Here is a 27,326-nt window from a genome sequence, read left to right as displayed (position 1 = left end):
AACTTAACATACTGCTATTAGTGTTTCTGCACAGCCTATGGTGCAGATTGCATAGAATGGGATCCGAATCCAGAATGGACTGCTTATGTGGCCCCCCAGCACTGTGCATGTCTCCATGCTTTAGTTCCTGCACTGCCAATGGAGATGGTAACAGTGTCTGGGTCTGAGGCAGTTGTCTTCGGCAATATCAATGAGTAGTGAGGACACCTGAGGAATGGGATATAAAGAACCTATTTTGCTTTTCACACTGGGCCTTCTTTTGTTTGGAATGAATCATTATAATTCACCTTATGGGCGGAATTCCCTAAAAATCTATTGTTGAGTTTTTTCAGATGTTTAAGTCACTGTACCCAGTGGTTTTGAAAACTTTTGACTTCAGAGATTGAATCTTTTACTCACATGAAATATTACTGAGTCCCATGTAGAAAACAAAAGCAAAGTGAGGGTGCTGGGTTTATGGTAAGGTTGGAGGGGAGGTCTGCAGCCCCGTGCACTCTGTCTGCAGCTGTTCTTGCAAAGAAGCATGGAATTCGAGGAGTCTGAAGAACACAACTGGAAGTCTGTTTTGTCATCTTATTTCTGTCACCTTATTTCATGGTCAGCATTCTCTTATTTTCTTGACAACCTGTGAATATGTAAAATCATGTCTAACTTTGCATATACATATCATCAAAAGGTCAGCGTATCATCTAGAAGGTATGCCGTCTGCATTATTCAGGTTGTAACCGCAGTTGGAGAATTCAACAATGTGTGAGTTCAGGAAAGTTTTCACCTATAAATGCAGCAGGCACACCAGTTCAGCTGGTGAAATTGCCACAGGTAGTGATTCACAGATACCGACACACGTCAGGAACTTATTTGCAATAAATCTATACTAATCTGAAGTCTTACAAACTTTTGAAGTTTTATTTATGTCAATTTAACAGGTTCCTACTATGGGCCAAGAAAGTCCTTTGATAAATACTGAGTAAAACAGATTAACAGTTCCTTGAGAAAGATCATAATCTAGTGTGAGGCAGATAAGTAAACAGGTAATTACAGTAGGATATGATGAGTACTGGAAAATAATGGGAACTCCAATGTGTGCTCCAACCTATATCACTTTTAGGACTCAGGGAAGGCTTGGGTCTTAGGAGATGGTCTACTCTCCTTCAAAAAATGAATGAATTAATTTTAATTGGCAGATATAGGTTGTCTATATTCATCATGTACATCATGATATCTTAAAATATGTATGCACTTTTGAATGGCTAAATTAAGCTAATCAACATATGTATTACCTCCTACATGATATTTTTGTGGTTAAAACACCTGAATTATACTCTCTTAGCTCTTTTAAAGAACACAATATATCATTATCATTAACTAGTCATCATGTTATTCAAGAGCTCTCTTCAAATGATCTCTCCTGTCTGAATAAAATTTTGTATTATTTCACCAACATCTTCGCAACATTTCTCTTTACATCTATTCTGTTTTCCTCTGATACAGATTTTCTTTAAATTTCTCAATTACCCCATTTGGGCTTATATTTGTGATACTGCTACCTAAACCTCAGACTTTCATAGTGCTGAGATTATAGACGTACCACAATGCTTGGCCCACATGTATTCTTAAAAATCATAAGCCACTGTTTCCTAAAAGACACTCTAAGAAATATTAGGTAGGTCTTTTCTATAGTTAGCTTTCATAAGCTGAAACAATCTTGTCAGGGAGTCTAATATTCACTCTGTCTTTTTACATTCATTATTTTAAGAACTGAGAAGTTTCTGGCAAATCATGGGAGCGTGACCCTTCACACAAGCAAATGAAGAAAGTGAAATTCTTGTTCTTTATGCTTGAGCAACTAGAACAGTAATAGGAGAGATTCCTGTAAGCAGTGTTCACTTCTGTTCCTTTTAAAGTGTAATTGGAATGACTGGTCTATCATATAGGTTACAATATTTGCTAGTAAACAACTTACTGATATGTCTCATCTGAAACACTAGACAAGGGTGATTAAAATGCATGAGGCTGTGTTTTCCGGAATGACTCATGCAAAAATCATTTCAGATGGTGAGCGCTGAATTGTAACAAAGAAAGCTCGCATCACTGCAATATCCCTAAAAGTCTCTATGTGGTATTTTCCCTATAACAGGATTCTCACATACTTCATAAATGTTACCTGACTTGGTAATATTAATCATTTAAACTGTTTTTCATAACACCCATTTCAGTGAATGAGATGTCAAAAACTAACATGATTTTTGACTACTACTTATGGTCCTTGGTTGTCATGATGCCCCTGCTTCCTCACACCCATTCCCAATTTTAATTTGGATGAAAAGAAGCAGACAGTGGAAATTTTGGAAACTGTGGCAGAAATGGGAATAATCATGCCTGGTGTGTACTGAGAATCTATTTTGCAGGACTTTCAGCTCGACTGCGTAAAAACAGTCATGGCAACAGAGCCTTGCTGTCCACCAGGTATGGAAAACCCAGGACCTACCAGCTTGGTGAAGAGGGGGAACCTGGATTTGCATATTCTAGTCTTTCTTCCTTATGTACAATGCTTCTTCACTGTTTTCAGTACTGGAGGCTCCCATGATAAATGTGAAATTCTCCCCCTCCTCCTCCCAGAAATAGTAGTGGGCTCTGTTCTTGAGGATCACCACTCAAGATGGTCATCTCTGCATCAGAAATGTGTCCCCATGTCTCTATGGGGTCCGTGGGTGAAAACAGCTACTCCAGATGATGGACTCCAGGTCCACTGAGAAAGGATGAGAAGACGTCAGACTTTTATCTACATCATTATTACTACTTTAGTTAACAGGAGAAATAAATTAAACTTTACTAATAATCAACACGTTCTTTAACATTGAGACATTCACTTGATTAGTAAATCAGACAGTTGCCTGTGACATCCGGGTTCTGAATATTCTAGGGAAGAAGGAGAACATCAAAGCATAGAAGTGTAACAGTGACACAGTCACTCACTTCTTATCTACCACTAATACCTTGACGTAGGCCATTTATTTACACTAAATAAAGAGGAATTTATGGTTTCCGAATGAATGTGGCTTTAAAAGTTTCTTACAAAGAAACAACAGATAAATACAGTAACATTGTAAGTGGTACAACAGAATAAGGAGGTTAAAATTCAGTGCCCAAAATGTGAAAACAAGCCTGCGCCATATCAGATGAAGTTTAGCATCTTGAAATACTATAAATAGCTCCAAAAATTTCACTGAACTTCATACTAAATTTTATAGTAGAAATTAGAAAATACTTTCAAATGAGTAATAATAGGAAATGCTATGTGTCAAAACTTTTAAGATTGGACTAACACAGTTCTTTGACAGAAATTTACAGCTTTCAATATTACTATTAGAAATTACTTCAAATTAATTAGCTATGGTTACATTTTGAAAAGTTAAAAAGAAATAAAGTTAACTAAAAATATATATGATGAAAATAACAAGTTAGTAAAGCAGAAAGCTTTTCTAGCAAATATTAGCAAAATCAGTTTGATGTGGTGTGGTGTGGTGTGGTGTGGTGTGTCTGTGTGTGTGTGTGTGTTGTCTGGTACTGGGGACTGAATGCAGGGTGTTGGTACTGATCTATGTCCTCAGACTTTTTTTTTTTTTTTTTTGAGACAGGGTCTCACCTAATTACCTATGTTAGGCTCAAACTTGTGATCCTCCTGCCTCAGCCGCCCTGAGTACTGGGATTACAGCATACAGATGTGAATGACCAGGAGCAGTCAGAAATTGGTTTTTTAAAAGCTTAATAAAACTGATAAGCCTCTATTGAGATTAGCTACGGGCAAAAAAGCCAAAATAATCAATATCAGTAATAAAAAAGAACACAATTGCAATTGTAAACATTAAAAGCATAATAAAAAGATATAAAGAATTCTATGCTAATAACATTTATAATTTTTAAGTAGAAAAATTCCTATAAAAATGAAAAACCAAAACTTAAGAAGAAATGGAAAAATCAGAAGATATTATGAGTATGAAAGAAATTTAATCAGTAACTAAAAATTATTACACACACACCAAACTCAAAAACTCTAAGGCTACATGGGTTCTATAAAATGTCAAAGGAAAAACAATTCCAATCTTGGAGAATTTGAAAAAATAGGAAACAGTCTAGGATTCATTTTATGAAGGTAGCATAGTTTGGCATGAAAATTCAACAAAAATGGTATGAGAAGAAAAATACAGGACAATATAAGTTAATTATTAGCAATTCAGCAATGTTTTAAAAGATTCATGTTTCATAAGCAATTTTTTTTTTAAATTCCAGGAATGCAATATGAGAAAATCAATGAAGCAATTGACCACATTAATAAGTTGAGAGAGAAAAATGCTATGATAAACTCAATAAATGCTGAAAAACTATTTGGGAAAATTTAGTATCCAATCATAATGAAAGCTATTAGCAAAGTAGTTAGTCTTCAGCATGTAGAGAGCAGTTTTTCCGGCACCATTTATTAAAGAGGCTGTCTTCCTTCCAGTGAGCATGTTTGGCTCTTTTGCCAAGGCAGCTGAGTATCTTTGTAGTTGTGTCTGCATTTTCTAATCTGTTCCACTGATCCTCAGGTCTGTTTTTTGCCAATAGCATGCAGATTTTATCACAGTAGCTTTGTAGTATAATTAAAGTCAGGGATTGTGACGTGTCCTGCCTTGCCTTTGTTGCCCAGGTTTGCCTTTGCTGTTCTAGGTCTCCTCTGTTTCCAAAGGAATTTGGGAATGTTTCATCTAGTTCTGTGAGGTGTGCTAAAAGTATGTGATTCAGGATTGCATTAAAGCTGTGTAACAGTTTTGGGAGCATGGTCATCTTCACTATGTTGATTCTTTCTATCCATGAGCAAGGAATATCTTTCATGTCCTGATATTAGAACTTTTTTCGGAGTACTGCAATTTCCCTTTAATTCTTTTGTTAGATTGATTCCTAAGTATTTCATTTCTTTGGGTACTATTGGGAAGGGTGTGGTTTCCCTAATTTCTCTCTCTGTGAGTGTTGATTTTTGTATCAAGCTACACTACTGAATTTGGTTATTAAATGTAGAAGTCTTTTGCTGGAGTTTTGGGGGTCTTCTATGTAGAATATCTTGTTAAATGTAAATAATGATAATTAACTTCTTTCTTTCTTATCCATATTATTTTTGTGCCTCTCACTTGTCTAATTGTTCTGTATAATATTTTCAGAACGATATTAAATAAGAATGGTACTAGTGGACATCCTTGTCTTGTTCCTGATTTTAGAGTGAAAGCTTTCAATTTTTGTCCATTTGTATGATGTTGGCTATTGGTTTGCCACAGATGGCTTTCATCAGATTGCTTACCAGTTTTTTCTTTTCTTTTGTTTTGTTTTTTTGTGATTGTTTTGAATTTAGAGAATTTAAGGAGCTGATTTAAAATGTATATGTAAAAGCAGACACCTAAAAATAGCCAAGATGCCTTGACAAAAGGAATAAAGGACAAAGATATGCCCTTCTGTGTATGAAGCTATAGTAATTAAGATTGTAATTTTAGGACAATGATAAATAAGCCAATAAATTAACTAGCTCAGAAAAATCCACATATAAAAATAGGTACTAAAACACAATTAAGAAAAACAGACAATCATATAATGTATTTAGAATATTTGTTACCAAATGGGAAGAAAATTTAAATTGTATTTCAATCCCCCACAAAGCTAAATCATAGTGTATTAAAAATATAATTTATAAAATTTGAAGTTTAAAAATTTTTTAAAGAATATCTTAATGAACTTGGGGTAAGAAAGCATTTCTCAAATACACACAGATAATACTAACCACTGGTTAGCCAACTGTATTAAAATTGATAATTTATCATTGGATAAATGCCTGTCATCCCAGCACTCAGGCGGCTGAGGCAGCAGGATCACTGCATTTGGGGCCAACCTAAACTGTATTATGAGACTCTATCTTAAAGAAAAATTAAGAACTTGTATTCCTTTTCAAGAACAGAAAGGTGAGAATAAAAATGGCTCTCAAATTGTGGGATATATTTTCAGTATATATAAGTATAAAAGAGTTCAGAATATAAAAATTTTATGAATCAATAAGAAAGTGATGAACAACTTATTAGAAAATTTAACAAAAGACACAAAGAAATGGTACAGAAGAGGTGCCCAAAATGAATCATAAATTCGTAAAATAATACTTAACCTTGGTAGTAATCAAGAAAATTAAAATTAAGATTGTGAGCTACCATTTCAGATCCAGAAGGTCAGAAAAACAGATAAACTTTACAAAGTCAAGTGTGGGTGAGGAAACAAAGCAATATCCATTTTCATGTACTGAGAACAAATACACACACACACACACACACTCACACACACACACATCAATCAGATGCCACCACTATTGATTTTGCATAGGAAAGCTGCACATTTTCCACGATCCAGGATATGCACTCCTGTGTGTATACTTGAGAAGCTCTTAGACCTGTGCCCCAGAAGATGTGTACAAAAATATAGATGGAATCATGCTTTATTAAAAAAAAAATGAATACAATCTAGATGACCACCTGCAAGGGAATGGCAAATGTAGGTTATTTCTACGATGAGCTACAGATATAAAAATACAGATATAAAAATGAACTCACCCTACACATAGTAGTACGCATGGATCTCACAATGACAGTGTGTGGTAAAAAGGTAAGTGAGAAACACATATAATATAGCTTCTCTTACATTACAGTTTGAACAAAGGAAAAGAAAGCAATACATTGTGTGGAAGTACATATGTAGCTGCTGAAATTGTAGAGAAAAACAGAAGCATGATTACTAAGATGGAGGTCGCATTGCAGTGGGGTGTGTACGAAGGCGTGACAAGGGTCATCCGAGGAGACAGAAGATACAGTGACATCCTGTTTCAAACCTGGAGTTTGTATATAAGTGTTCGGTTTCTCGTACTTCTTTAAATTGTTTGTGTATTCTATAAATGTGACCTGTTTCACAAGACAAATTTTAATTAGACATTCACAATCCTGTAAAGTAAATACTTGGACATTTTCTGAATATTTGCAAACATGTTTCTCAAAATATTTTAACAAATTAGCAATCATATTCAAAAATAACATTAGCACTAGAAAACCTTATTAATTTGCTAGTATCTGCTTAATGCTTATGAAATTCCCAGGTATCTACAAATTTTCAAAATTAACAGAGTTTATCTTTTTTCCCTAGTAAGATATTATTGTATGACAATTATTTAAAATATCATCCTTTAACATTGTTTGTAAGCTTTGCAACATACAGTCAGGTGGTATTGGTATCTAATTTGAACATAAACACAGATACTGAACTGGAAAAGTCTGCTCAAAACATTTCTTACTGGGCAATCCAGATGTTTTGGAGATAATTGCTCAAGACACCGGCAGCAATTCTCAAAGTGGAAGTGCCCGTGATTCACTTGAGTGCATGTGGAACGTTCTGTCCCTGGAAAATGACCTCCAGGATTCTGATGCAGTGAGTCTGGAATACTGTTTACACTCCAGGCAATTCTGTAACATGTAGTTCACCACCCACTTTTTTGCTCCAGGCTTAAACCACGATTCAGTCACGTCCTTAGACAGCTGTGCATCCTGTGCAGAATTGCTCTTCCTGAGTTGAACTTTAGTGCACTGCTATTGACCTGTATCAAAGGGCTCCAGAAGGAAAGCACAGCCCTTCTAAGTCCATGCAATCTACTAGAATGGAGAAGTAATTGATACATCATGTGGAGAGGGCAGATCTCAGAGCTCGGTACACATAAGTACTAAGTCCATAGTGGCTTCTTACCGCTGCAAGACTGTGTCTATCTACTTAGAGCACTTGACAGCTATTTTTGTTTGTTGGCTTCTTGTTCTTACCATGGAGAAGGATTATGCTATTTTTGTAATACAGTGACTTGATGGTCTGGTTCTGTTAGATTTATTTGTATTCATGGTTTAAATGGCTGTCATAGCAGACAAAAGTTACCTCCCCTGGGTAGGTAAATCCCAACAGAAGCTGGTCTTACTGAATGGTTATATGTACATCTCATCTACTAGCTACCTTAGTCTGTTTTTATTTTATAGATACTTGAGTGACTTTTGGATTATTTGCTGGAGAGCTTAGAATCAAATACACAATCAGATTGTTTTTATTCTGTTCTATTCTGTTTGATTTTATTATGCCTGATGAAATGGGCAGTTATTTGAAGATAACAAGAGGCATTATGGTAGCCATTATTGATTTCCTCTTATTTTGTTTTGAAGTCCTGTACCATGTTCATTGTTTTGTTTTGATTGACTCTATTCTGTTCTATTTCACTTGGTTTTATTCTCTTCAAAAAAAAAAAAAAAAAACACAATCAGGCAGCAGTTCTCAAACTAAGATTCACCTGAGTGCATATTAAACATGCCGTGCCCTGAACATGACCCCCGAGTTACTGATTCAACTACTCTGACCCATCCTTAGCATTTATGTAACATCTCATGCGGTACAAAAGGTGTCAAAGTTCGGTACAATTTTACATTCTTACTTCCCCTTTCTCACCTTCTAACGAGTTATATTTTAATTTCTTTATTCCCAATATTGCCTTATAGAATTCTTGGAATACAGTGAGAGGAGAGAAAGGAAGAGAGCACAAGCAGAACATAAATGAAAGGGAAGAAATGAGAAGGCACACGAGTATCTGGACCAAGTGAAGCTTATGCATGCATCCTTGCTGCAATAATCCGAATTAGCGTCTGTGTATACAGCTCAGATCACAGTCTTTCACGAGCTTTTCCTTCTTTGACATTTATACACTGATTCTATATTGATTGGATGAGCTAAGAACCAATTAATAACTCTTAAGGAGAATTATCTGTTATTTTTGCTTATAAAATGGTCTCCATTGCTTCATCAAAAGTTGTTTAGGTAGCGGAAAAAATGTGTTTTAGTTAGTTGAAAAAAATTTCCACATGTTCAATTTGGAAAACGTTGCATAGCTGTCCTTCGATTTCTCTTGCATTCTTTTTGCTACTTTAAAAAGTTCATTTTAAGTCTTTAAAGTTTTACTGGTCAAATTTTCCTAGGCTACAGTAATTGTGATCACTTCAAAGAGTCTTAATAGAATTCTGTGAGGGTCATTGAAAAGAAATTTCTGTGATTTGAATGATCGGGAAGAGCAGATTTGCATCTTGTATTTCTACCTGCTGATAACATTTAGCATAAAGACCTAAGTACAGTAATAATGGATCTGAAGTGAGTATGTTTACATAATTTTTAATAAATGAATTCTGTTCATTTTCTTTTCATTAATGCATTAGTGCTTTTAATAGCTTTTAATTTCTCTTGCCTTTTAGGAAAGCCTGCCTGCTTGATCATCTTCCTTTTGAAATAGCACTTCAGCATTCAGAAATACCAGTGAGCTTTTTGGAAACTATTCCCAGAGGAGACGTCTGTAGAATAGCTTTTGCCATAAATGGTTTAGTGTTTTAAAAATGTTAATAACTTTGCTGATTTGGTCCCTCTTTAGGTTGCAGTTAAAGTTAATTGGAAAACAACAACAAAACACTCCCGCACTTTACCTGGAAACCAAACAGTATTAGACAGTGACGGGCACTTCTACAGTGACTGAGGACATTAAGATATTTTACAAGACTCCCCAAACTACTGTATAATTAATATACACAAAAGTAACTGAAATTTGTCATTTCACTTATTCTCTGAACAGCTATTGGGTCAAGTGGTGCTTATATTTTCATCTATTTATAAATTTTATACATTCACAAAGGTTAAATATTTTGTCTAAGATCCTCCTATACTTAGCAATTAGCCATTTTCCCCTGCATCTCCATCCTTGGGATTAGTCACATAATCATCTTGAGTTTCTGTTAGTTTCTTTATGTAATTTCTCCTTCTGTTCCTAAATTTAGACCCCATACATTGTTAAGCTTCTTGTTCTTGAGGTTCCTTTCATTTATTCTCTCTCTCTCTCTCTGTCTCCCTCTTTCTCTCTCCCCAACCTCCTAAATTTAAAATACCATTTAAATGTATATAATTCCTATATGGCTTATCACGATCCCAGCCTCATCTGGTGAGCTCCTGTCATCCGCTGCCTACTTGACACCTCTGCTTGGAACCCTCACAGACATCTCACTCTCTGTGTGTACAAAACTCAACACTTGATTTTCTCCCTGAAACTATTTCTCACCAAAATCTTCCCAGATCAGTAAAGCTGTGTCATCATCCATTTGCTTATGCAGATCAGAAACGGCTTGAATTTCTCCTACCCCTCTTCAAATCCAGATATATTCTAATCCCATACATCTACCCCCAAATCCAGCCTAAAGCCACCCACTTCTTCCAATATCCCATGTCCCTGTACTTTTACTAACATGAGTACTCCTCAGTATCCACTAAGACCCAGGACTCCCCTCTGACACAAAAATCTGTGGCACTCAAATTGGCATAGTAGTTGCATATGCGGGGTTATAGGTAACCCCGCGTAAATTTTAGATAACCTCAGGGTGCCACCATACATGATACAATGTAAAGGCAGGTAACTAGTTGCTAGAATGTATTGCTTAGGGAATAATGATGAGAAAAAAGTCTGCCCATGTTCAGTACAGGTGCAATTTTAAAAAATATTTGCAATCCATAGCTGATTAAATCCATGACTGTGCAACCTCTGGATATACAGAACAAACTGTGCTCCAACCATGGACTAATAAAATAATTATTGTTTTCTTCAATTCTCTTTTTCCCTCCTGACTCCATCTCTGTGTAGTATTTGTAATTATGCTGGAGTATAAATTGGGTGGTACCAATTTACCTGTTTACAACCCTTTAGTAACTCAGTGTTTTCTCCCATAATTATTTCAGGCTCCTTATATGACTGACAAGTTCCTTTCAACCACTGCAGCCCTAACTCACGCCCTTCTAGAATATTCCATCCACACTAGCTGCTTCTTATCCCAGAAACCTGCTACCCACACATTTTGGACCTTGCCCCTGTCCTGGCCTCCATCTGAGCCCTCTCTGATTCCCTCCCTGATGGGGGAGTCATGCTGACTTACGTCCTCCTTAATCCTTCATCTCAGCTAAAATGCTACCACCTGAGCACACTGGCTTCACTGCTTGACCTCAGTGAGTTCTCTACCATTTTTTCTGTAGCATTCTGTTTCTTCATAGGACTTGGTTTGCTTGCCTGTTTGTTATTGCTGTGTCCCATTAAACAAGAAATTCTCTGAGGGCAGGGGCTATACCTAGTTCATTTAACACGGTATCCCTAACACCTACTACTAGGCAGACAATAATATTTGATGAATATAGAAACGAAGTTTATCACCTAGAAGCAATGAAACTAGAATTCCAATTCAGATCTCCATCGCCAGCATCTGTGCTCTGAACTGCTATACAGAGTAAGATTAACTCACATTGGGTGGAATTTCACTGTGAAATTAATTTTAATATAAGAATTAAAATTCTCTTAAAATTTTGTAATCCATGTGATACCCAGCATTAACAATTGTTCACTTGGCTGATTTCTACCTTCCAAACAGGTCTTGATGTTGGATAACAAATTATGCATGTGGTTTTTAGGATGTTCCTTGCAATGATCTTTCAACTCTATCAAAAATTCTGTGGAATAAAATAAAATGACTGAACAAGTCACTTAACCTTTGTGAACCACCATTTATTCACCTTTAAAATCAAGAAAACATTGATTCATAAAATCCTTGACGGGGAACTAGAGGAAATAACAGATGCTAACCTCTCACCACAGGGCTTTGTACATCATAAATGAGTAATAACTGCTTTGTAAAGAATATCTTTAGTACACTACAAGAATTTAATCTTCACAGTCAGCAACCAGTGTTTTTTTTTTTAATTGTCTATAAATCATAACATAGTCTAGGTGAGTTGATTGACAGGACAAATCACCAAAGACTAAAGAAACAGGAAAGGTTACCTCTTTTCCTTGCAACTCACTTAAGACCTAAAATTTACATGAAATGGAGAGAGTGAGAGAGGCAGAGAGAGACAGAGACAGAGACAGAGACAGAGAGAGGACCTCATAGAAATAAGGAAGTGAGTATGAGGAAATGATTAACAAAATTCTGGGGAAAAATAATCAGATTGGTTTTAATATTTATTTACTTACTCTTTAAGCTAATTTATTTTGACTAAGCAACAATAACAAAAAGATAAAACTATTGACTTGTTTACTGATGAAAATGTCTTCTCTCTCTCTCTCTCTCTCCTTTTTCTCCCCCACACTGATACAGAGGATTGAAACTCCCAACCTACTATATGTTCAGTACGAGTTCGTGTTCTCTAAAATTGAAGAATGAATTTTAGGAACAATGGAGGTTAAGAGTGGAATATATTTATTTAGAGAAAGAAAGCTTCTGTCTGAGAGACAGAAAGGGTCCTGAGTAGGGACTCTTTTTTTTTTTTTTTTTTGAGACGGGGTCTCACTTTGCAGGTCAGGCTGGCATTGAGCTCACTTTGTAGCCCAGGCTGGTCTCGAACTCACAAGGATCCTCCCACCTCAGCCTACCAAGTGCTGGGGTTACAGGTGTGAGCCACCATGCCCGGCTGGGACTCTGTCTTTTCTAGGGACTTTTATAGAATAAAATCATGAGATCAGATGGGTCAAAGGTGGGGAAAAATTGGAATTTGCAAGGTGGACAATAGGCGGTACAGAACCGTGGCCAACCAGTAAGATTAATTGCTTAGGTAAAATTGATTAAATTAGGAGCAAATGGGGAAGAGTCCCATAGTAAGCAGTCATGCTTAAGAGCAATGACAGTTTCTGTAGGGGGTGGGATGCTGACCCCTGACTTCCTCAGGGTGACAGAGAACTATTTGGACTGTGGACCCTTAGCATGTGAGTGTATTTGCTTGGCCTTTTGTCTTGAGATCTGGCTCTCAGCAGGAGGTGTTTGTCTCTTCCAAGGCTGCAAGGCATCTGAACTTCTGCTCTGGCTCCTTTGAGGGCCCAGCCCTGTCTGCCTGCCTATAATATTTCTAACTAACTCAGCTGCCTGTAACACCACCACTCAGAGGACTTTGTTATCCAGTATTTGCCATGTGCTCTATTTCATGTGGTTTTAATAAAAATCTTGGATCTCATTTTCCTTCCAAATCTGTTTCAAAGAATCATATTTCTTTGACAAAAACAAAACACAACCAAACCTCAAAATTTCTTTTCAACCGCTCAGGGTTTGAATAGTATCATGACAAAACTAAGGCCAGCAGGCAGAGAAAGACACATGTATTCTTTGAGGCTCTGGAAGACTAGTAAATGGAGATAAATGGATACTGAAAAATACATTCCTGGTCCTATCTAACTTTAAGGGGAAGTAAAGTTTTGTTTTTGTAAATAATAACATGTTTTAGAGAAAAAACTCTTAGGGCTAAGTACTAAAAATTTAAGAATCAACAGAAGGAAATTCTTTCCTTGCAACTCACCTGAAATTTACACGAGAGAGAGAGAGAGAGAGAGAGAGAGAGAGAGAGAGAGAGAGACAGAGAGACAGAGACAGAGAGACAGAGAGGACTCCACAGAAATAAAGTGAACCTTCTCTTAGTGACTGTGAGGAAATGGTTAATAACATCCTAGGAGAAAAATAGTGAGTGTGTCTTATGTATCTTCTATTGGCTTTCATATTTATTTACTTACTCTTTAGGGTAATTTGTTTAGGTTTTTCTCATTTAGAAGATCTTGTGTTTATTCACAGATAATAGTGTCAAAACACCTTGTTTTTGCCTTTAGTGTTCACACAGACTTATTTTGTTAAATTCAACTTTTTTCCTTGGGGAAATGCTGTTTTTATTCTAAGTATCTCAGCATTAAGACCTCCCCCCCTACCCTCAGTAGGAATCAAACTCAGGACCTTGCATTTGCCAGGTAGTCGCTTATGCTGCTGAGCTGTATCTCTGGCCATTCTTTGCCTTTTAATAAAATCTGCTGAGGAGTTTTGAAAACAAGTGACCTTTCCCTTGCTGACATTTCTGGAAAGGGACATGCCCTCAGTGGGATCTGGTGGACCTGGCTAACCCAGGGACCACAGGAGGAGGGGGCGGGGCTCACCTGCAGCCCCTGGGCCTGCCCTGCCCTTTACCATCCTCAGCTGCATGGTGTTACACATTTGAATGACATTTTCTTATCTCATCTTCAGAAAATTAAAATGTTCTGCCTGCCTCATTTTCCCACTCATGTGCATGTCCATTCTTCCACTGAGAAGAAAATCTCACCATAGGATTGGGGTCAGTAATGTAGACAATGATTAAAAGGCTTGCATTTTTCAGTTGTTTATCAAGTGAAATCGTAAGAGTGATTAGGGTTAGGGTCTCAAAGTTCTTGCTTTCTGGGTGGTATTTTTCAAAACTCACCTTTAGAAAGAGCCCCCAAAATGACAAGTTTTATCATGGATTTTGCTGCTCACATGAGAGCCGGAATGATGCTTTCTGGCAAAAGACTTAGAAACATACACATCTGATAATATTTGACTGGAGAGCAGGTAGTGAGGATGCACAACTGTAATCCCAGCACTTGGCGGGGCTGAGACAGGAGAATTGCTGCACGTTTGAGTTCAGCCTGTACTACAGTACCGATGCAGATTTGAGCTGTGAATGGGGTGCTTCTTAACAGTCTACAGGGGAAAGCTGACTTTTGTTGAATTTGTTTTTGAGAGTATAATATCTAAAAATTTAGCAAAGTTCTTGTGCATTATGACTATCCAAAATTATTTTTCATAATAAAAATATGACGGAGACATGTTCCTAGGTGACTTAGTCAGCTGCAGCTTTGGGCAATTTGTCTAAATATCATACATTTAAACTGGCTTCAATCACTGCCTTTCCTGTGGTCTGGGGGATTTCTCACCACCTGTTAGCTTAGTTCCTGGGCTCCACTTACATCTGACTCACGAAATAATTGTCTCTGTAAAGAACCAGGTTAAAAACGTCCTTAGACCGTGTTGAGAGAGACACAAATAAAACCTAGAAACGCCAAGCAGCTCTAGGCTCAAGAACTTCCTGCTAATCTTGAATTGATATTCAGAATACTTTCACTAGTGTTCTTGCTTGGATGTTCAAAGTAAGCACTTAGAACCTAGAGGGGTTTCTAAGGGTGAAAATTGTGTTCTGTGCTATTCCCAGATCCTTTTCTCATTTTGTACTGTGAATTTTCTGATACGACACCTGGATGCGTTCACATGAGGTGTCACATCATTTTCTGCTTGTCAAATTCGTTGGCCAAGTTGCTTTCTGACTGTGCTTCTTCAGGAGGACTGACTCTGCCCTATCTGAATATAGCTATTCCTTAACAGGATTCTGTAGTCATCAATGTAAAGACTGATAGAGAGAATAAGCACACTCTGGGATTTCTGGATTCCACTCCTATGTGGCTGTATAAACGACCTTTAGAGACCAGATGATGACTGAATTAATATTTGTGACAAGCAAAAGGAAAACACTAGCAACCATGCATTCTTTGTCTTGGGTTAACACATAAACAATTTAGTAGCATATTTCTGTGTAACTATAGTGTGTGTTTGTTTTGGAGTGCTGGGGATTGAGCCCAGGATCTCTGCATGCTAAGCAGTGCTCAGCCATGGAGCTATATCCACAGCCCAAGTAGTCTTTAAATAAATAAGCCCTCTACGAATGAATTCTGGGTAGATCCAGTGTAAAGATTTGAAAGCCTTAAGGTGATTAAATATGTTATCTTCTTGAGTAAAAGAATGGATGCTCGCCCAGTGGATTTTTGTACTCTAAGTATTCCACAAAGATAATTTTAAAATTAGGGAGAAAATCCAGAATTGTATTTCTTTGATTCTTTGCTCTTCAAAGGCTATTATCATGCTAATATGTCTCATTAGAAACTGAAAACTACCAAATAAATTTATGCAGACAAGCACACATATATACGTGGGCTTGCATTTTTCTTTAGCTAGTACTCTATGCCATGTACAGTATAACTTCATCTTAATCCTTTTTTAATCTCTTTGCCAAAACACAGCCTGATTGAAGATTAATCAGCGTTGAACACAGGTAAGAAGGCATTAGAGATGGTACATTAGCATAAAGTATTGTCATTTTATCTAGTGGAAGAACACTTTATTTTCAAAAGCACTTCACAATCAGTGTTTTATGTAAGGAATAAAAGAGTCGCTAACCTAGAGGCTATGTGCAAACAGAAACACAACAAGTACACAGTGAGTTTCCCTCTTCTGTTTGTTTCTTTAGCAAATAGAATTGGATTGCTGAGTTCGTCATGGAACGATGAGTCTTTTGTATTTTATTTCTATCTATAGACACTGCGATCTGTCCCTCTGCCACAGCGATGTTGTCTTAGAGGAGAATCGTATTTCAGCAAACATAATTAAACCATCACAAACAGAGCCTTCCATTAGTCAGAGCAGAGTTATTGCTCTAGTGCTGCTGATGCAAAAAAAGTATTTCACATGCTGCTGGGGGAGAAAAGGCCGCTAAATATTTTATGGGCTTTTCTTAATCGGATTGTTTATTTCTCAACATTTTAAAGAGATACTTAATTTTTCTCGGCGGCTGTTTTTGTCATCATGTTAGAGAAATAGATATTAAGGGCAAAATTTGCACAAGAAGACAAACGTTGGTATTTTCCTGGAATAAGGCTTACTGTGAGCATAAAAATAAATCTCATACTGTTCTCCAGAAAATGTCCTTGGCATTTGATGTGTTTTCTAAAGCTATATTCTGGTAATGTTCTGGGATTGGGGGTGGAAATCATAATTTGATTGGTGTGATTTGATATACATTTGGGTTTGTGGAACAGTAAAAAGTGGACACTAGAGGGTACTGTTTGATCTTCTTTCACACAGGGCTGCCCGTCAGTGCACGAGGCACTGAGAAATGTCCTCATATTCTAAACAGGACCAAATTGCAATAACATACAAGATGTAGAAATGATTTAAGTTTTGGGAAGGCATCTGGGAGACTCAGAATGGGGTGGTGATTAATTAATTCAGAACAGGTAAAGAAAAGAAATTATTCTTTATTTCCCTAGTCTTGCATGACTGTCATCTTTTGATAATTACTTAATTCCTTTGGTTGAAAGAAATTTTATTAGATTTCAAGCTCTTGTTAAATGTCAAATGGTTCTAAAAATAGAATATTAGACTATGCTAAACAAGTAGTGCTCTCAACATTTGCCATTAGGAGTTTGGGCAGAGCACATACCTAATATGGTATATATATATATTAATTATAGAATTCCCAGTTGTCAGAAATGCCAGCTCCCAAAATGCTATTTGTTTGCAAAAAGTCAGCAAGATTCCCAGTTAATTTGCCATTTAACGTTTGCTAAGCACGGGCTTGCTTTCTTCCTCTCTTTGTCTTCCTCGTGGCAAGTCTTTCTGAGTACAACGAAAAGACAATGTTCTGGCATTATCTCACTGTGCACTGTCACGTGTCTTGTGTTCCACTAGTGTCATTTTCTAACAGAAGAATATTTGAAAAGAAGCTTAATGTTCTCATTACATAGACAGGAAAACAAAATGTGGAGGCATCAAGTGGCCCACTGAGTAGGAAGGTCAAGATCACATCCCAGTTCTTCGGCTCTCCATGGAGTTCGCTAAGAGTGTGTGTTGTAGGCTCTGTTGGGAGCGTTCCTCAAACCAGACAGAAGCAATCGATGTGAAGCCAAGGTGACAACCACAGGAGGACCAGCTCCTCCTGTGGGGCATATGGGAAGTTTCCACTTCTGAGTCTCTGAAAGTTTGTTACAACCATGATTTGCATGGACCAATGGGATGGGAACAGCAGCACTAAGCACCATTTCAGTACGAAGACGTGAAAGAGCTAGGATATGAGTGTCTGTGTCCTTATCCCCTGCTGACAGTGATCTTGAAGCCACATGTTAAGCTGGTGACCTCCAAAGATAATGAAGCCTCCGTCAATCTCCTCTCAGGAGGAAGATTATTCCACAGGCAAGAAACCAAGCTATAGAGACCCTGGGGTCTCTCGTTAGGACACCGTAATGTGGCTTATTCCAATGACAGGCAAATGAGAGACACCACTGAAGGGAGAAAGCCAGGTACCAAAAACAAAAATGTGCCAAGAAAGGATCTAATTAAAAAGCTTTTAAAAAGAGAACCTATAATTTTTACTTTAGCGATTTCTTAGGACTTTTGTAGAAGAATCAATAGAAAGAAGTTACCACATACATAACATTTAATTTCCCATTTTTACTTAAAATTCATTTAAGGAACTCAGGTAAAACAACTCAACAAGCAGAATTATATTCAATCCATATGCTATCTGATATGCACATCTTAACTTCTGTGGTGTGAATAGAAATAGTACAATTAATTCATCTGAATCTTCCGAACCTGAAGTCTGGGACAGTCAAGGGTTGTGTTTTCATGTAAGCAATGAACATTCTCATGACACCAGTTTCTGTCACAGAAAGGGAAAAACATTGCGACGCGGGTTGAATAGGTCACTTGCCTCTTCATCTATCTCGTTGTTCACTATTTTTCCAAAGGATCTTAAGACACCAAGCACAAGCAGATGCCTGTTTTTCTCATCACTATCATTTGTTCTCTTAGCCACTTCGCATGTGCGCCTGCTGAGATCAGCTAGAATTTGCTGGCTGTCCCAGGAGGGGAGGGCTGGGAGAACAAAGCATCTCAAGGTGGACCTGGTCTACGCCCTTCTCTGTCAGCCCAGGCACCTATGAGGCAAGTGCCTTTGACATGAATTGCATCGTGCCCATGTGATGCTAAGCACTTTTGCTCAACTTTTCAGAGTGCCAAGAAAAATAAAAGGAATGCTATTAATTTTAATCTAGTGCAGCTTCAAAATAAACTTGCAGCAGGTATCGACTTGTGTTTAACTTTAAAAAGTGAGGGACTCCACGGGTGTATTTAGCAGGCCCTCTACTTTGTAGCTAATTACAGGATGTGTTTATGTGCTGCCTACTTTTCTGCAAAGCACCCTGCCGCTCCCCTAATGCTCTGTAAGCACTCACAACAGGAACGCAACAAAGCACATGAAAGCTCTGGCCCACGGCACCTACCTAGCCAGTGGCTGCTGCCTATTCTTTCCTGTTTTTAATCATAGTTTGATGTTTATTATCAAAGCTTAACATCACTAAGAATGATTTCAGCCACCAAACAATGAGAATACTCAAACACAAGTTTATTGAAGGAGAAAACACGTTTAAAATTTGGTTGATTCATAAAAAGAGAAAGAACTGAGTTTGAGGAATGAAACGGGGTTGGGAGTGGAGTGAGCTTCCCCCCAGATGGCCAAACCCAACACGGCAAGGGGGAGGGCCACGGGGTGGGAAGGAACTTCTCATGACAGAAGACAGCAACACATACATATCAGAGATCAGACACCTCCCAAAGTCAGCAAGGTTCCTTAGAGGGAGCCAAACCTTCCAGGCTTTACTTCAAAATCACTGCAGCAGGCCTTCTCTCAGTAAAAGCTGGGATGCAGAAACAGCAGTGGCTTGATAGACTTCTCTGGTCAGTATTAGGTTAAACTTCTATCGGCAAAATTTTTCCTTTACTGACTTTTTGTGTGAACCAAAGTTCCTTGCGGCAACTGTGTGAGAATTTTAGGTATACAAATGCCTGCCGCAACTGGCTTTTGGAAGCCCCTGTGCATACTTTGGAAGGAACCTGGAATGTCACTCACCTCCAGACCTCAGACTGCTGGAGGAAGGAGGCGTGACTTTGAGATGCTGGACATTTTCAAATAGACTCTGATTTGGGGACACACACTCTTTATCCTACAGCGAGTTGAAGTTAAGTAAATTACAGTACTTTATATAGCAACCTTGAGTAAATTATGAGGTCATGCCTGATTTATAGACAAAATGCCACAGTGAAATCTGGGTCACGATGAGGAGCAGCGTCCATACTTGAAGTTCGCTTGAAGAATTGGAGGCTGTGGACACAGAGGAACATAGTCCACAAGGGACAATGTCAGTTTGACATGGATCTGACATCTCTATGGCACTCAAATAAATAAAGGGCATTTAATGGCTGAGAACTCTACCCAAATGACCCTAAGACAGCAAAGAATTAGAATTAATTCAACCTTGAAGGGAGTCCTGCTAACCTCACAGGGTACCAGGGAAACATGTGTAAGCTATCTTATTTGCTGATGCAAACACCCCAATTCTTGACCCATCCTAGTGGACATGGGGGGGCTAGACTGATGACCAGTATATGTCCTGAAATGGTAAGTACTCTTTAAAAAATATCTTTTGGGTGACAAAGCAAGGATTCAATTTTTTTTTTCCCCAAATGAGCTAGAATTCCACAGGCCCTCCCTGTGTCTCTCCTTCTTCATGTCTAGAATCTTCGTAAGTAAATTGCTGAGTGGGCCCCAAATATGAGCTTGTCACCAGGGTGAGGAACGCCCTGTCCCTGGCTGCCTGCACTAATCTGGAGGAGCCATTACCTCTGCAACTTCGGCCGTCCTCTTGCAGGGTCCCCGTCACACAGCTGCACAGAGGCCCGTCCACCCGGCTCGTGCAAATCTGCTCACAACCCCCATTGTCTTCACACCAGTCCAGCCCTGAAAATGAGCAGGGGGCGATTTAATTATAGACAGTTCCACTCTTCAATTCATACCGCAGGGAAGGCTTTAAAAGAGAGGAGGGGACAAAGCAAAGCCCATTCGTTTTTAAAAGCCAATAAAAAGATTTGCAGGACGCACTGGGCAGTCAGCTTCTTACACTGCTGTCCCCAATGCCACCTGCACATCCACTAGACACATTTGAACCTCCAAATCCCATTGTTTCAATAATTGATGGTGTGTTTTAGGGAGTATACATACTTTTTCTCCTAATAGGTCCCACTGAAATGATCTGTTCTTTAGGTTCTTTTGTATAATCTGTTGCAATCCTGGAATTTTGCGGGCAATCCTGAAAGACAGAACACCAGAGGGAAAATTTCACACAATTAAACTAATCAGTTATTCCTCACCACATTTCCACCTCCAAAAGAGGTAGTGGCTCCGGCCTGCAGCACTAGTGCTGCTCAGATTAATTAGAACCAATGCATTCTTGATCACTGAGCCCACTGGGACTCTAAGCTTTATGTCGAGCAGAATTAAATATATTCTCCACACTGGAATTAGATTCAAAGAAGCGCTGTGCTTAGAAATGAGGAGCGCTGTAGCTCATCGGACACTAATGTATGCTGCACCATCTGTAGCTCCAGCCATAATTCACATTGGTTCAACAAACATGGGATAATCAAAACCTGGAACTTTAAAGGTTAGAGGCCAGGTACCAGTGCAATCAAACCTTAATGACATAGCCATACATGGCGGGGGCGTAAAACAGGCACAGAAGAGATGCTTCCCCTCTAGAGCCAACCCCTTTAGAGCCACAGGCTCTGTTATAGATCAGAAGAACTGTAAGACACTGAGTAAACTGTGTTCTGAGCCCAGGAGTTTGGTCCCATAGTAGAGTACAGCTCAGCCCAATGGTCATCAGACCAGTTCCCTGAGATTCTGGTCAAGTGGCACTCATCCAGGCCACTTCTTTCCCCCAGAGAATATTTGGCAACTTGCAAAATTTTTAGGCTGTTGCAACTAGAGGGCAGATGCTACTGGCATCTGGTGGGTAGAGGCCAGGATGCTGCAGATATTCATGCCAAAATGTGCAAAGTACCAAGGGGCCCTAGCCCAGTGTTAAGCCAAGACCAGCAGACACTTCAGAGGCAGAGGTGTCGGTGGGCACTGTTCCATTGTGTTCTCCTTCCCAAAGACGACTGCCCACTCCTAAATGTGCACAGGTGATTTCATTTAACCACCCAACATGCCTGATTGCCATGTTGGGAAAATCAGGACCATGAGAAAACATTCCGCCCGTTTTCATGCTCTCACTTACAATTTTGCAGGAGTACTTTTCTGAATCACAAAGGGACACTGCACAGTGAAGATGAACTTCATCATAATCGCCAATGAATTTAAAGACAGTAACGTGGAATCGGCAGGTGAGGGAGACTCCATTCTCCTCGATGCCGATGGTGTTATCTTTAATGTTCTGGCACCTGTTCAGGACAAATAATAGAATCTTTGCTTCACTTTTTTGTTGTTGTGGTTCATACATTAATCACCATCTTCATTTCAAAATTTTGAATCTCACATAAAACCATCACAAGTGGTAAAAATGACTTTGCATTTGAAAGTGACCTCTGGATGGCATAAGTTTGTCATTTATTATCGCTCCCTCACTGTCCTCTTTGAAAGGTCTAATGTCACCTTCAGTTAGTGTCTTCACTACAACTAATAACTAAATGACGACAGGGACTGTACTCGATTTCCTTACGCTTCAGGTCCTCAGTCCGCCCCCTCATAATGCTGTGTTTTACTGGTAACAATTTAACAAACACGAGATTGTTTCTTACTGCCCTGTACCTTCTTCGGTTCATTATCAGTGTTGGCAGGGGCTTTCTATTCCAACTTGAATGGGAACTCTTCCCACGCATTGAAAGAGGTGGGAGCTAGAGAGAAAAGCAGTGCCGTGGAGGATGCACCGGGGAATCATCTTGGCTGAGGTGCTCACCTCTTCTCACAGTTCCCTTCCCTCGTGTGGTATTGTGTCAATGTCCAGTCACATGCTCAGGCACAGAGATTTTGTTTCAGTTACTTAAAAGCTCCTCAAACGCATCCTGGTCTCTTGTGCCCCATCACCTTCATGGAATGCTTTCCCCACCGGAAGGTATTTTTGTTCTCTTCCCATGAAAATTCCCACTTTTCCCTCGGTGTGGTCTAACCCCATCTCCAGGTACGCCCTGACTGAGCAAGCAGGAATGGGTGCCTTTCCTAATCTGCCAACTGCACCCACTTGAGTTCCTGAAGTACAAGAATCAAGCCACCATCTCTACTGTGGTTCCAGCACACTGCATGGTCGGAATAGGCACATTAACATCTTTGTTGCACGAATGAATGAATAAATTGTCCTATCATGACCAAGGTGGGCCTATAAGAGACAAGAGGCTCTTTAAATGATAATGCTAAAGGAGGTGATTCTTTTCTTTCTAATGTTTCTTTCCTCCAAACTCACAGGATTAAATAGCTTAGCAATAATTAAAATTAAAAATTAAAGTTATCCCTTTGGCACCCTCACACCTATTAAGTTTCGTAATTAGTCTTCTAGGCAAATTACAAGATGATGTTCAAGACCAGAGTCTCTTAAATGCTTTGAAAGAAAAACAACTTGCCCTGCTTCTTATCTTACTTCGTGTGGATGATCTAAATCAGCTCACAGGTTCTGAAACGCTAACAGCCTCCAGTGTTTACACAGACCTTTCTTCTAAGTCAGACCATCGCCTCTCCTCCAGGGAGAGGGCTTGAAGTTTAGGCAACAGAGAGACATGGAGCAGAGGGAAGGGGCCTAGGGGTCAAGTCTGAGTGCTTCTCTTAGAGAAGGCAAATGAGCTAAGCATGAGAACTTTCAGTCCCCTGACCAGGATCACTTGTCCTCTCCCTGTCCTGAAGAGAAGAACGAAGAGAAGCCAGATGTGGCCAGTGTTTTCCCTGCTTCTAAGCTCCTGACACAGCTGGCCTCCCAAAACTCGAAGTAATTCATTTTGTTGCTCATTCATTGACAAAGAGCATCAGTTTTCCTGTAAGTTCAACAGAGAAAAACAAATAACCACACCTCTCCAAGGAAGGTTAGAAGAACTGATGGATTCAAATCTTCCCAAATGACAAAGTCATTTCCCACCTAACAACAGTTTAATCTGAAGGCCTTTATTCAAACAGGCCCTGGGGTACGCGGAGATTTATGAACATGTTCGCTGGCTCTCTCCCTCTTTGGGTCAAGTGCATTAAATATTGTTTTAAAAATGCTAAATACCACATTGTCCTTCAAAGGAAACACAGCTCTATAATCTAGGTTTGCATTTGTAGAGGGGCTCGGGTCTTAACTCTTTTACTTTGGGAATGGAAGGGGAGGCAAGAAACATGAACAAAACAGAAGCGTGACATTAACAGCCTCGAGGACTGGAAAAGACCAGGAAGTCACCAAATCCCTCCCTTCATTTCTGACAAGGCTGAACACCAAATCAAAGAGGCAAATGCCTGAGCAGAGACTTTGAAAAAGATCCTACAACACAATAGCAACCTGTGTCATGCACCATGCCTGGTCCATTAGGAAACTGTGTGTCCTGGCACCCAGGAAGATTCCTTCTCTGTCCCTTGCTAGTTGGGTGGCTGCAGACAAACACTATGCTTAACTGCTCCGAGCTTGTTCCATCTGCAAAACACCATATGTCTATTATTTGTCCAGAAGCAAACCCCTATTCTTTTGAAGCACCATTCCTCTTTCCCCCAAACACAAAGCTAATATAGTACACATTAGCACCTCCCACCCACCATAGGGCTGAGTGCTGACCCAGCCCAGGCAATTCCAATGGTCCATTCATCAAAAGAAGGACAGACAATTGATCCAAGACAAGTGAGTTATACTCCTTCTTTGGAATTATCTGAGCAGGAATTAAAAATGCTCTCTCTTCTGTGCTGACAATGATGTAAGTATGTAAGGGCATCATTGCTGGTGACTAACAAGGTCAAAGAGAGATAAAGACAAAAGACAGAGCAAGAAGAGTATCTTGACAGCTACTTTTACTCATGTGATTTGGTTTTATAATCATTAAGTACCTTGCTCTTTTGCATAAACTAATTTAAATTGGTTGCTACCAATTATAATAGAATTCTGATTAATATAACCACTTGCTTTAAGAACTATTTTATTGGGTGATGGAACTGTTCTAAAATTAGATCATGGTGATACTGTATTCCTCTTCAGATTTACTTAAATCACTGAAACTTACACTTAACGCAAGTAAATTTCACTGCATTTAAATTATGTACATAATAAAGCTGCTGAGAATGAATTATTGCAAAACATTATTATATGCACAAATTGCCTGACATAATCATTAAGTGTTTTTTTAAAAATTAAGATAATTATTTTTGGTTGTTTGGTCTATACTCTTTTTTCCCTCATTTATTTATTCATTTTATTCATTCATTTCTTCAATAAATGTTGTAGTGTAACCAATATGTTACAAGAAATAAATGCAGTCATAGGCACATACAGTGGAGAATAAAAAGAAAACTATTGAGCTTATAGGCCTTTATGTTGCTATAATTTATATCTAGATGTCCTCCTAAAGCCTCGTAGAATCACAGGTTGTACTTTTGGAAGGTAACTGGGTTATGCAGGCTTATCGATGACCTGTTAGGAGTTGGGTGTGGTCAGAAGAGGCAGGTCACTGTGGTGAGACCCAGAAGGCAATCTCTCCGTTCCTGGCTCTCCCTTTGCTTTCTGTCCACCGTGCCATGAGCAGCTCTCCCTCTTCAGTGCCCCTCTGCCTCTGCTGTGCTGTTCTGACTTGACAGACACATGTGCCAGAGTAAACTTCTCTTTCCTTCAATGTAGGAGTCAGGCACTTGGTCCTAGTAACCAAGACACACAGTATGTCTTACCCACAGTCTCACTTTCTATAGTTTCTATCAGCTGTACAAAAATATCAAATGGAAAATTCCAGAAATAACTCACAAATTTGGAATTGCGTGCCACTCTAAGTAGCATGAGGATATCTTAGGCTGTCCTGCTTTATCCTTCTAGGACATGAATCATCCTTTGCCTAGTGTACCCGTTATCGATGCTACCTGCCCCTAGTCACTCAGGAGCCGTCTACTGCTGTGGTATCCCAATGCTTGTGTTCAAGCGACCCTTATATGGTATTCTGCCACCACACGTGTCGCCTGCACCCCGTGCCTCTGCCATGTTATCAGGTCAGCAAGATTTTGAAACGAGAGACAGAGTAGCTCGTATTGCAGCATAATGTTATAATAGTTCTATTTTATTATTAGTTACAGGTGTCAAACTCTTACTGTGCCTAATTCACGAATTAAACTTTATTACTGATCCGATATTTCAGAAAAGGGACAGGAGACAGAGGGTTCAATACTATGTAGGTGTTTACTAAAGATCTTGGGATGTGCTTCCCTCAGAAAAGAGGGGGATAAATGTATTCTGGTTTCTGTTTGGTTTTGAGATGCCTTATTCTTTAGCCATTACCTACTTTCATTGCATTCGTCCATTGCTAGAAATCCACACTCCTTTCAAGCTGAAAGTTAAAGTAACAGGACAGAATTCCCTGCTGTGTGATCACAATGAGAATAAAGCATCTGTAAGTGCCACATGACTTAAGGATCTGCCACTGACTTGTACGGCTATAAAGCAAGCTACTTGACTTCACCTACAAGTGTAAATGAGGTTTCCAAAACCTGCTGCATGAGTTGTAAAGATTAGATGAACTTCCTAGTACAAAATGCTGTTTCTATTGGTGCCAAGAAATGCTGGCTCCTATTCCCTTCCCTAAAAAGTAATGCAGACAGTATTACACCAAACCTCGAAACCTCGAAGACTCTCATCAGTCAAAAGGTCACTCACCCTCCTTCAATGATGAAGTACCGGAGTTTGTCATTGCTGTCCCGGGAGGGGGTGGCATAGCATTTGTTGAGTGTGAGAATCAAATGAGTAGAGTCGGCCCCAACTACAAAGACCCCTACATACAGCACATCTCGAGTAGTCAAAACCACTTCACCCTGGCGGTAAGGATGCTTGTAGGAGGCATTTTTGTAGAGTGCCATCTTGGTAGTGAAGCTGCCTTCTTGAGTTGGAACTGTCAGGTTAATGACACTAAAAGAGAAATGGTCAGGAGAGAGAGAATCGGGGAAAAATTATTTATTCAATTACCTACCATTTTTCAAGTCAAGAAAACAGAAGAAAGGCAAAGCACAGAGTAGTGAAGTCTAAGACTAGGATGTCCAGCAGGATATGAACTAGGTGCAAAGGGTTTACATTTAAATAAATTAAAATAAGCACAATTAAAAATTCAATTCCTAAACCCCCTGAGCCATGCTGCAAGTGTTCAGAGGCCATATGTAGCTACTGTATTGGCTCAATCAAATATGGAACATTTCCAGCATCAAAGAAAACCCACTGATCAATGCTGGTCTAGAGCATTTAGGTTCAGGAAATAGGAATTATATTTTCTCTAGTGTTTCAAAGACAAATGTGATCAGTTTTGATCATGCTAACCTTACCTGTCAAGGAAAGACAGAGCAGTAAGCATGGCCCATGTAGTCATTTACCTTAGCATAGGCTTCACGACAGAATCCAAGGAGATCTTGATATCCAGCTCATAAGCACAAGAAAACTCCACATTGATCGTGCGGTCCCTGGTGATAATGTTGCCTGTGTTGTTGGCGCTTTCAATCCAGATCGTGTTTTTATACATGATGTGAGTGGCATTGGACTG

At 39.0% G+C, this 27,326-nt stretch overlaps 1 protein-coding gene across 1 annotated transcript in view; it reads right to left on the bottom strand.

The window, feature by feature from the left end:
• Nucleotides 1-19,140: 19,140 nt before the first annotated feature.
• The window catches only part of Tecta (tectorin alpha), a 67,047-nt gene continuing 58,861 nt past the window's right edge, over nt 19,141-27,326 (bottom strand). Inside the window, exons 18-23 of the mRNA XM_063255946.1 lie at nt 27,160-27,323; nt 26,456-26,704; nt 21,875-22,037; nt 20,815-20,902; nt 20,437-20,553; nt 19,141-19,917 (exon numbers count right to left, since the gene is read on the bottom strand). Of these exons, the coding sequence (XP_063112016.1) occupies nt 19,817-19,917; nt 20,437-20,553; nt 20,815-20,902; nt 21,875-22,037; nt 26,456-26,704; nt 27,160-27,323 (882 nt within the window). The 3' untranslated portion in view covers nt 19,141-19,816. The remainder of the gene's footprint in view (nt 19,918-20,436; nt 20,554-20,814; nt 20,903-21,874; nt 22,038-26,455; nt 26,705-27,159; nt 27,324-27,326) is intronic.

The sequence above is a fragment of the Cavia porcellus genome, unplaced genomic scaffold, assembly GCF_034190915.1.
Source record: "Cavia porcellus strain 051 isolate PalLab524CR breed Dunkin Hartley unplaced genomic scaffold, mCavPor4.1 scaffold_9, whole genome shotgun sequence".
NCBI lineage: Eukaryota > Metazoa > Chordata > Mammalia > Rodentia > Caviidae > Cavia > Cavia porcellus.
The sequence above is the reverse complement of the archived record's forward strand: the minus strand, read 5'-3'. Positions and strand labels throughout refer to the sequence as shown.